Below are 10967 nucleotides of genomic sequence, written 5' to 3' on the forward strand. Positions count from 1 at the left end.
GAGGCTTCTAACAACAGAGTACATTCGACTCCATGAGTGACACTTTGCCCAGTATGCCTTACTAGGTCTTTCTTGCTGATATCGTATTCAGCAAATTTCCGAACGGCCAAGCCTAAGTTACTCCAACGAAGATCCCTAGGAGTGTTGTAGATTAGCTTGATAGCACACCTCAGACGGTCACTTTCGTCCTTCATACTGCCCGGCATGATTCCGTCTATCGTGCCTAGAGATACAAGGACATCTTCATCGATGGATTGGTCGAATTTGCTGAACATACATTCAGTCAACTTGATGATAGACTCAGCCCAAATGGGTATGTTCTGGGCAGTGTCTATATCCCAGAAGATTGTCTGGGTTTCGGACTCTTCGCGCTCGGTAGGAGCAGCATATCGTCCTCTTCTTCCTTCAGTATGGCTCAAGGAGGAAGATTGAGTATCGTCCTCCACAACTTCCTTATGGATAGCAGCCTGGAGATTGATCAGATCTTCTCTGAAGGCAAGAGCCAATTCAGATGGTTCGGCTGGAGTCTGCTGTAGGGAGGCTGTGGGTTGGTTCATGCCAGAAGTGGAAGGTTTCCTGGACACAAGTATTAGTTACCTTACCCCACTAATACTGAGCCCCCCGACCATACAAACAGACCATAGTTGATGGTGCCTGCTGATGAGCCCATGGATCAGTTGACCCCATCAAAGGTGGACCGGCCATCAAGACTCTCTTAGGACTGGTACTGTGCATCGGCTGAGAAGTGTACCCCATGAATTGACATAGCTAAAAATGCCTTGGATCCTGGGTCAACCGATCTCTTCATGGATTGGGCTCAACATGTGTCATGGGTCAGCTGAATCGCTCTAAATCCCATGCATTGTGGATCAGCCCACAGCCGTCTCATTTTTATTTGCCAAGTTTACCTCGGCTTTTCATTGCCGGTCATCATGCAGTTTACTGGGTCGGGTCCACCACCTACCAAGAAGCCAAGCACGGTGACATGGTCAGTCAGCTAGTACCCCATGAATTAAATATGCCTTGGATCCTGGGTCAACCCGTCTCTTCATGGAATGGGCTCATGTGTCATGGGTCTGCTGAAGAGCTTTGAATCCCATGCAGTGTGGATCAGCCCAACCTGGTCCCATCCAGTTGACACTATATGGCCGAGTTTCGTTTTCACTCAGGTTTTATTTGCCAAGTTGCTCAAACATTACCTCAGCTTTTCTTTGCCGGTCATGGTCCAGTATTCAGTCATGCAGTTTACTGGGTCCATGACTTCCCAAGAAGCCGAGCACGGTGACGTTCACAAGGCAGTGAGATATATTATGCACACCCCCGGTTCAAAATCCCTACCAAGTTTATACCGACCAATGTTTCTTGTAAACATACCCATGTTGGAACAGGTCTGGCTCAAACAACCGCACTCGGCTGCCTGAAATAAACGCCAAGCTGTTACTATGCTGGTCTCCATTGGACAAAGTTGCTCCAAGATCCCCCCGCTTTTCTCTGCCGGTCACAGTTTACTGGGTTGTGAAAGAAGCCGAGGCCTTACTGCTTTCATTATTATGTCCACCACAGGACTTCATATTAAATATGCCCAAAAAAAAATTGAAGATTGTCCAAAAAATATACATGTATGCTACTAACTATTAAGTAGATGGAGTTTGGACAGTTTGGACATCATTGTTTGTAACTTGCTGGCAGTCAGATTTTTGAATCCTCACCAAGTAGAAGACTTACTCTGTGCAGGGGTTTGAAGTGTGGGTTCGAGTTTCTGTAGCCAAGGTGACTTCCTATTACCCCCAATGTAAGGACCGGGCGAACTTGCCCGGGTTGGAGGAATTGGGTTTGGCGCCAACAGAAGGACCGCTGGGCTCTCAGATGCTGGAGGCAGAAAGACGGCCGGGGTTGGAGAGACTTGTGCGTGATCGGTTGAAACTGGGTTTGGCAGAACAACACCCGGGGTCGGGGAGACTTGTACCTGCTGGCTTTTCTGACCGCGGTCGGGTGAGACTGAGCAATCGGTATTGATGCCAGTGTGCTTCTTCTCCTTGTTGCCAAGGAACTGGATAATGAGCGATTCCAGACTTGATTGGCGAGCACCGAGCCGCAGGTTGAGCTCCGAAATAGTAGTGACTGATTTGGTGAGGTCGTGGAGTGTTAGCTCGGCAGTTTCGATGCGGCTTGCAAGTTTCTCAAAGCCCCGGCTGAGACTCTCTTGTAACGCAGCTGGCGTAGTCTCCCACTTGTTCTCCAGTGTCTTGACGGCTTCCCTCACCTCGGCTTCCAGTCTCTGGTGATCACTTCGGATGGACTGCAAATCTTCTTGTGTTTCCTTCCAACGCCTGTGGGCAGACTCTTCAATACGGTCCATCCGGCGAGTCGCTCCGGTGATTTTTTCTTCCTGAAACCAAACGGAGGTCTCTAGACTTGCAATTTTCTCCGACAGAGGACGGCTAGCCAAATCTTGATCTTGAATACACCGGGTAATCACTTCGAGTGCCAAAAGACGTTGTGACAGGGTCACGGGTGAGTCAACCGCTGGGGGGAGAAGGGCACTTGCGTCAATATCTTGTTTTCGGACCACAAATGCTGAATACTCTCGCATAGTAGGGGTAGACGACTCCATGACGCTGACTTGCGCTTGTTGGTCTCGGAGTTTCTGCAGGAGGTCGGCTTGGCCATGAGCAAGTCTTCTGATCTCCTGCTGCATCGTCTGCATGTCGAAGTTCGGTGGGGGGCTCAAGGACCTAAAGTCAATCTTCTTCTGATAGAGCGCCGTGTCAACTAAGTTTTCAAGTTGAGAATCATGGGAAATGAGAAAACAACTTGAAACTTACGATGAACCTCCTTGGGATCTGGTGGGCTGACCTGCCGAGAACGGGATACCGAACGCGAACCTTCTGGCCGGGACGTGCGCTCAACAGGTGGGGGTGTAAAGCTTTGTTGGATATAATTGACAGCCAAGCCCAATTCTATAAACGAAGTCAGCAAAGAATAACGAGTTTCATGAATTTTTTACCCGGCTGCATTGCTAACTCGGGCACAATCCACTCCATCTCACTGGCTGGCGGCCCAATCTCCCGGCCCTTTCCTTTGTCAGTGTTGGTACCGACCTCAGTCTCAGTGCTCTTGAAAATTGCCGATGTGTGTGGTGTGGGTGGCTCAATGATTATGGTGGGAGTCACCTGGCCCACGTCTTTGTCAGCTTTTGGAATGGCACCGACCTCGGTTTCCTCATGTTTGACTTCGGCCATCTCTATGTCGATACCACCCTCGGACTTCCCCTTTCCCATTGTCAGACCAACCTCCATGTCCACGTCAATGGCATGCTCCGCATCATGCCCGACTGCAGCCATTTCGACATCCTGCTTGCCCTTCTCTTTGACATCCGGCTTCACCTTCTTCACCTGCGGCTTCTTTGACCTCGCTTTCTTCCTCACAATCTTCACTTGGGCATCTCCCCCAGAGACTGTGGCTGTTTCAAGATCCTGCAACCCCTTTTGGATCTCGTCTTCGACCTTACTGTCAGTGTCCTTTTTCTTGGTTACTGCATATGTGCAGGTTGTCTTACCCATACTGCAGGTGAAGCAGGATCCTTGTTGTGGGGGGGAACGGATAGCGCATGGAACAATGTCTCGATCTTGGCGTTTGCTGCAGGCCTCACAGGGGATATCCGCAAGCTGATAATTGCCTTTCGCAATTGCGGCATTCTGATTTGCAAGACGTTTGGCAGTTTTGGCTTGCCTTAAAGCAGCCATGGCGGTCTTGGGAGGACTGGCGTCGGGGTCTAACTTGGGCCTTCGGATGAGACTGAGGCCGGCACTGGGTGTCATGCGGGAGAAATGGGGCTGGGACTTAGGTTTAACCGCCTTTGCTTCCCCACCAACTGGTTGAAGTGACTCCGACTTCGGCTTCAATGTTTCCTCATCACTGCTGCTGTTGATGAACTCCGCGCTCACAACTCTGGTCTTCTTTGGCCTGGCTTCGATCAAGTCCCCTTTTCTTTTTTTGCTTTGGACTGGGGCAGCGGTGTCGTTAGGAGTCACCTCTGATTGTGGCTGGGCGCTGGACCTGGCCTTGGGTTTCCTTCGTCCAGACTTTGTCTTACTCTTGGACTTCGTTTCAGCCGCTGGCACAGGATCGGTTGATTTTGCCCGACATGTTGGTTTTGTTGGGGCTGGGAGCGATGATGAAGCTGTCGGTACCGGCAATGGGGGAGTTGGGACTGTGACTGGGAGCAATGAATCAGTCGAAGATGGAGGTAAAGGGGGAGAGGGACCGGCATAACCTTCCATAAAGAAGGTAGGGGTGGTGGGTTGTGGGATCGAGAACATTTTGGTCCAATCAACCGATGGTCCGGCTTGGGCCATTTCCGTGTACGCCAAAATCCAAGGGTGGTTGAGCCACTGGGCTGTGTTATACCACATATTCTTGTTGATGAGCAAACGTACAAATCGTTCCTGTAGGAGAAAGAGATCCAATTTCAGTCAATAAATCATTGTTAGTCACTCACAGCTTTCCCATATGCATCCTCTTCCACCGTCTGTTGGTGGGCCAGAAGACCTTCCCTGTGACGGTTGTAAAAGTTCAAAAGTGTGGAGGTGGCCACCCTAACATCCTCCAAGAACCCGGGAGTGAGGGTATGGGCCTGTTGAGCAGCTTGAGCAAGTTCAGCAGTGGACATGGTAAGTGGGAATGGGACGATCAAGGGTGGTGAATGTGCGCGTCGGAATGGGACAATGGTGAATGTGAAATTACAAAGTTGTAAACGCGGTCACGTGGTGGCGTTACTTCAACCGAGATCCGTACAATGTTCAACCGAGATCCGCAGAATGTTCCATGGCCGATCTGCAGTGGCTTGCTTTCCCACCGTTGAAAAACAATGCGTCTTCATCACCAACCACACAGTGCAATCCCAGGAAAAGCTATCTACTCTCTGACTGATATGTCTTTAACAAATCCAGGTATTGTCCCTACTCCACACCAAGGATTGTCTACTTAATGTAGATAAACAGAAGCTGTGATGAAAGACCAAGAAATGAAGGATGGTAAGTTTTATGTACTCTTGTTGGCTGAGCAGTTCTAACCATATCTTAGGAACGGCCAAGGCTCTACCCCCTCTTCAACCAAGTGGTGAGTTCCAGTCAGTGACAGAAAACTAGCCAAACCTAAATTCTGGGTGGCCGATAGGACAGAGCCAAGAATCCGAACTAGTGATGGAAGTGGATGTCCCATCCTCGGCTCCTCACAGATCCATTTTTGATTTCAAAGAACCTACCCCTGCTATAAGTTCCAACCCATTCACCCCAGCCTCGGCTCACCAATCCATTTTTGAGTTTAAGAAAGTCGGTACTTCAGCTTTTGCCCTGACCTCGGCTCATCAGGCATCAATGTTCGATTTTCAGCACGTGGGCACTTCAACGAATGTGCCGCCTGTTTCCCCGTCCTCGGGCCTCAGCTCATCAGCCATCGATTTTCGATTTCCAGAAGCCTGACAGATCTCCACCAGCCTCGGCTTGTCAGGCATCAATTTTTAATTTTCAGCAAGTGGGCACTTCAATGAATGTGCCGCCTGTTCCCCCGTCCTCAGCTCGTCAGCCATCCATTTTCGATTTCCAAAAGCCTAACAACCCTGCACCAGCCTTGGCTAATAAAGGATCCCCTTTCGATTTTCAAGTCCATCGTTCATTTACCCTGGCCTCGGCTGTTCAGCCTTCCATTGATTTTCAAACACCTGGCACATCTGCTCCAGCTCCTGCCTCTGACAAACCAGGCATGTCTTCCCCCGGCGCCTCAAGGTCCAATAGTACTCTGGGATCATGGAAGTATCTGACGAAATCACAAGAGGCCAAATTACGACTCCAGGGCCAAGGAGGAGCTGCCATTCTGCCAACTCGGCCAGGCGATGCCTTCGTTTTCGGCCCGGCTCCTGTCTTCATCTACACTCAAGAGAGGACAACACCACGCCCACCACCTTCGACTGAATTGTTGGACTTGGACAGCCCAGGCTGTAGTTTTAGACCAAATTGACCTGGGATGTTCCACCTTATTCATTTCCATAGGGTGTGCATTTGGCCAGTGGCCCAAAATGCCATAGGCTGTGGAACATTGGGATATTTGAAAAAAAGCCTTTCAAAAATAAAAACCATTGCACCTATAATAAAATATACCCTTAGAATAGGTTTTATGCTTATAATATCGCTCTACAGCATCTATTTTTAGCCTGATATGTTTGTCATTTATTACAAATCTAAATATAGCTCACATGTGTTTTATGATTAAAAATTCTCAGAAACGGTATATTCTGGATCACTGATATGTTTTCTGTATGTTTTGTCTACCTAAAGAGCATCCAGATATGTTTTTTCCTGAGATCCAGAATGTTTGTAATTTATTACAAATATAAATATAGCTCAGATATGTTTTATGGTTCAAAAATCTCACCTCCTGGATCAGCATTGATGACTGGTATGTTTTCCTGTATTCTGTGGATGTTTTTTTTTGCCTAAAGACCATCCAAATATGTTTTTCTGGGGATCCAGAATGTTGGTGATTTGTTACAAATCTAAATATAGCTCAGATATGTTTTATGATTGAAAATTCTTGAAAAATGCTACATTCTGGATCACCATTGATGACTGGTATGTTTTCCTGTATTCTGTGTATGTTTTTCTTGCCAAAGGAGCATCCACATATATTTTTCCGTGTCATAATCCTTTCAAAAAAGCTGCATTTCACCAGAATATTCCAATTGTAATAATTCTCATTTTTCTCCATCAAAACTTGTGTTACAGCTACTCAAAGCTACCAAGTAATGTAGAAATATATTTTCGATTTTTTCAAAAAATTTCCGCCTCAATCAGAGGTGTAGAGATGATGGATGCACAAGTCATGTTCCGGATGACCTTTTGTTCTTTGATCCTTCGAGGTAACAAACAACCATCAACAATGAGCGGAATCATGAAAAGTGCGCTTTTGAGGCTGTCATTCAATATGTTCATGGATTTGACTTCATACTTCTTCAATTTCAATTGGTTTGTATCATATAGTATGTATTTTGTATTTTAATTCAGCAGCTTTGCAAGTGCCGGAATCTCAGGTGTAGATTGAAATTCTTGTGACTTTTACACCCTCCCCATTAAACACATAGTGCTACCTATCTCAAATGCTAATCATATTCCTCAGAACCTCTAAATACATTTTTCTTCATTTTCTCCTTCCCAATAACGAACGCAGGAGCAACTTGCGCAGCTCGCCGCCAGCACTCGGAAAATGCCGAGCGCTGTTGATGTGTGGTTGAGCATGCCACCCCTTCCGTTCAACCAGCATGCTACAAACGACTCACCGTCATCCACGGCCACTCCGTCAACCAATCCTCTCAAATCCAAGGTCGCCCTTGGTTACGTATCTCAACGTTTGCACAGGGATCAACCACTGGATGAAGGACCTGGGGATGTTCGCGTTTCGCGAACTCTATGTTGGTAAGCTTATTCTACATGAACTCCCCGTCGTTTCTCATCGGATTGTCCATGCCAACAGCACCACCACCAGACCGTTGGCGTGCCACATCGACGTCAACTTGCAGAACGACGGCACCCATGACGCCAAGAGCCGATGACGGCGATCCACCATCACCACCCTCCACCAACGACGGCGACCGCCCACCCCAACCATCACAATGGCCATGAGTGCCCATCAGTTACGGATGGCGATGAGCGCCCATCCTCGCCACTCAAGCTACAGGTGACCGCCCACCACTATAACAACGGCCATGTCATCACCAATCAAACCACAGGCGACTGCCCACCACTACGACCACAACGATCGTGAGTGCCCACCACCCATGGATGGTGATGAGCGCCCGCCATCATCACCACTCTAACGACAACGGGTGACGAGCACCCATCACCACCACCAACCCAGACAACAGCTGCCACGTTGCCGACAGCGACGTGGCAATCAAATGACGAACAATGACCCATTCGTTGTTTGTCGTCACCGGGTCGAGGACCATCGGACTTGACTGTGTCAAGAGCGAGGTGGAAGCACATGGCAGCAAGCGGGTTGATGAATGCGAGGGTTGCGTTGCAGTAGCTGATCTTCAGGTGAGTATACAGCCCTCTCCTCCTCACTCCTTGCTCTGACAAATGACGATGTCAGATGTTATTTCCCCCAATTGACGACAACGGACCACAAGGGATGAGGGACCATGTGACCACGACAGACGAGCACAAAGCAAACGGACGACCACAGACCACGATGTACTACGACGATGCGAGGGCCACCGCCACGGACAACAATGCACCATCAATGACCACGAAGGATGAGCACAAAGCAAACAGACGACCATGGACGACGACCACAGACCACGATGTACCACGACAATGCGAGGGCCACTGCCACGGACGACAATGCACCACCAACGACCACACACAATGGACAATGGTGACCATGACTAGATGAACCAATGTGACACGACCACGCCTCCACGACCACACAGCACCTACCACAATGGACCACGACAATGGCGGACCACCACAATGTGAAATGACGCCACAGAGGACCAGCCCGATGAACGCGACGGGGACCACCATGACAATGACCACGACATAAAATGTACCCCTTTCTGCTCATTATACATTGGTAGATACTTTATTACGCTCTTACTACCATCTTTTTGCCTGTCCATTGTGTGGTAGAGTAGCTACACTATTTAATTCACTCTGTTTGCATCTGTGTACCAATGCCATCTAAGGCCCAAAGTCATCCGAAAAGGGTTTGCCGCATCCAGCTATTTTGGTCTGATTTGACAGAGGGAAAGTATCTGGAGTGGTCTGAACAATATCGTGCATATAATTGGTGAAGTTTCAGAGGTGGTTTTTAGGAGGAACAAAGCTGTAGGACATCTATATCTCCTCAGAACTAAAACTATGCATTGTTGACAATTGTGTACCAAAGGCATCAAAAGTCCCAAGGTCATCCGAAATGGATTTGTTGCATCCAGCCTATTTCGGTCAGATTTGACAGAGGGAAACTATTTAGGAGTGTCAGAACATCATCAACTATATATATGGTAAAGTCTCAGGTGTTCTTTCTAGGAGAAACAAAGCTGTGGGAATGTAAATGTCTCCTCAGAATTAAATAACAAATATGTACCCATATAATATCAACAATACCTCTTCCCACCCACCCTACAGCAAGCCGTGCATTAACCCACATCCATACCAAGTGGTCAAATGCACTCCCTATGGAAATGAATAAAGTGCATTATTCCAGTTTATAAGGCATAGGGCTACAGCCAGGGGTGACTTGGATCCAAACTCCCCACATGCAAGGGGTTTATGTCGCAAGTACAATATCAAGGTTGTGTCTGATGACAGCATTGGTGATCGCACGGGCGTGGTAGCTGAGGTCGTTCAGGCAATTGGCAAAGTGTGGGAAAGAGCTATGGACCCCGAGGCTTCATCCGACCCTTTGATTAGGAATTTGCAGGCCGCCTTTGATAAATTGTTGATGAGGGGAGATGAGTTTACCGAGATGGATCGTATGGACCTGGTTCGTCATAGCGAAATTCACCAGGAGGCGCTCAGATCCCTGCCTGACAGCATAGCGACAACGAGCCATTATTGGTAGGTTTTGGCCACCTTGAGGAGGGAGAAAGACCGGTTGCGTGAACAAATCGATTCAGACCGTGATCTGGTTGCAGCAATGGACGCTACTTTAGAAGGACTACGGCCATTCATCCCAGACGAGATCCCAGACAAGGGGAAGGGGAGGGACAAAAGGGATGGACCAGGGTTTAAGTAGAAGATTAGATCACAAGACCGAGGTTGGTTCGCTATGTAGTTTGCACCTGGGCATGGTTGAAGATACCCGCTGCTGGATAGTGCTCACATTTAATTGGTCGTAAGACAAGCCTCCCGGCTCAATTAGTCAAACGAACACCTTTTCAACCCTTGCCTTTCATGATAGAAAAACATGATCAACTACGAAAAGTGACACTGCTGAAACCAGACACAGACTAACATCATTGAACATGCTATGTATTTCGCACCCGGGCATGAATGACTAACATCATTAAACATGATAGGTTTAACTGACGAATGAAACTTTCTTGGACCGGGTGGAACGAACACTTTCTTCAGCAATCTTTTTCGACCATTCTCAGGTTACTATACCAAGTTCCCCTGTAGAAACCTTGCCTTTCATGATAGGACGAGGCTTTGGTTTTGGCTTGGTGGGGACATCAATAGATGGTTGCTGACTGGGACTGGCCTCTGACTTCTTTTGTTTTGAAGGGACTGGTCGTTTTGCATTGACACCACTTGACTTGGTGAAATCAAAGCTATTCGAAGCTTTGGTTGTGTCCGACCTCGGATTGGTTGCTTGAGCTGGTTTGACAGTGGCTTGGATAACAGCCGAGGCAGCTCGGCATTTGACTTTGCCTGGTTGGGCACTCCTCGGGCCAAGTTTGTAACCCTTCTCTAACCGAGGAAACTTGCAGGGTGTATCCTCCTCATCAGTGAATTTTCTCTTCTTCGCTCGATCGGCCGACTCCACCCCACAGCCCAGGTCGGCTTCCCAAAATGTATCATCAGCCAAGACCTCAGTGTCCGATGGTACTTCATGGGAGAGAGCCCGGGTGTCGTTGTACCGAGGCTGAAGCTCGGGGCTGGTATCTACAGTGATCGTAGCATTGTCTGAGCCCAAATCTGATCCCGAGTCTCTATCCTCTTCCAAGGTCGGGTTGACCCTGCTAGGTTTCACTGTGGGCTCGGTCAGAGTATCCTGCTTTGGCCTCTCTTGACCATTATCGGAGTCTGAGTCACTATCATCAGAGCCATCCTCACGATGTTCATCATGCTGTTTGGTTGGTTTCTTGGTTGGTTTCTCCACATCCAAGTCTTCTCCATCGTCATCGGAGCCATCCCAATCAGGAGTCCAGTCATCCTTAGAAAACTGTTCGGTTCGTTTCTTGA

The 10967-nt window shown here is 48.3% G+C and overlaps 6 protein-coding genes across 6 annotated transcripts in view; 4 read left to right on the top strand and 2 right to left on the bottom strand.

Moving 5' to 3' along the window:
* The window catches only part of LACBIDRAFT_335127 (uncharacterized protein), a gene marked incomplete at both ends in the record, with an annotated part of 2594 nt that extends 2037 nt beyond the window's left edge, over positions 1-557 (bottom strand). The window contains 2 exons of the mRNA XM_001890008.1: positions 63-214; positions 278-557. Of these exons, the coding sequence (XP_001890043.1) occupies positions 63-214; positions 278-557 (432 nt within the window). The remainder of the gene's footprint in view (positions 1-62; positions 215-277) is intronic.
* A 491-nt stretch (positions 558-1048) lies between these two features.
* LACBIDRAFT_335128 (uncharacterized protein) lies at positions 1049-4672 on the bottom strand (the record flags this gene model as incomplete). The annotated part of the gene is made up of 6 exons (XM_001890009.1): positions 1049-1140; positions 1375-1413; positions 1726-2772; positions 2826-2960; positions 3008-4448; positions 4502-4672. The coding sequence occupies 6 exons, from the start codon at positions 4670-4672 to the stop codon at positions 1049-1051; spliced, it is 2925 nt and encodes a 974-aa protein (XP_001890044.1).
* Positions 4673-5026: 354 nt separating this feature from the next.
* Positions 5027-6018, top strand: LACBIDRAFT_335129 (uncharacterized protein; the record flags this gene model as incomplete). The annotated part of the gene is made up of 4 exons (XM_001889986.1): positions 5027-5036; positions 5086-5121; positions 5179-5396; positions 5533-6018. The coding sequence occupies 4 exons, from the start codon at positions 5027-5029 to the stop codon at positions 6016-6018; spliced, it is 750 nt and encodes a 249-aa protein (XP_001890021.1).
* Positions 6019-7961: 1943 nt separating this feature from the next.
* On the top strand, positions 7962-8451 carry LACBIDRAFT_335130 (uncharacterized protein; the record flags this gene model as incomplete). Its single annotated transcript, XM_001889987.1, has 2 exons — positions 7962-8093; positions 8149-8451. The coding sequence occupies 2 exons, from the start codon at positions 7962-7964 to the stop codon at positions 8449-8451; spliced, it is 435 nt and encodes a 144-aa protein (XP_001890022.1).
* Positions 8452-9138: 687 nt separating this feature from the next.
* Positions 9139-9795, top strand: LACBIDRAFT_335131 (uncharacterized protein; the record flags this gene model as incomplete). The annotated part of the gene is made up of 3 exons (XM_001889988.1): positions 9139-9191; positions 9273-9543; positions 9622-9795. 3 exons carry the CDS (start codon positions 9139-9141, stop codon positions 9793-9795), a joined length of 498 nt encoding a protein of 165 aa, XP_001890023.1.
* A 1044-nt stretch (positions 9796-10839) lies between these two features.
* The window catches only part of LACBIDRAFT_335132 (uncharacterized protein), a gene marked incomplete at both ends in the record, with an annotated part of 1192 nt that continues 1064 nt past the window's right edge, over positions 10840-10967 (top strand). Inside the window, one exon of the mRNA XM_001889989.1 lies at positions 10840-10954. Within this exon, the coding sequence (XP_001890024.1) occupies positions 10840-10954 (115 nt within the window). The remainder of the gene's footprint in view (positions 10955-10967) is intronic.

The sequence above is a fragment of the Laccaria bicolor genome, genomic scaffold, assembly GCF_000143565.1.
Source record: "Laccaria bicolor S238N-H82 LACBIscaffold_77 genomic scaffold, whole genome shotgun sequence".
NCBI classification, from domain to species: domain Eukaryota; kingdom Fungi; phylum Basidiomycota; class Agaricomycetes; order Agaricales; family Hydnangiaceae; genus Laccaria; species Laccaria bicolor.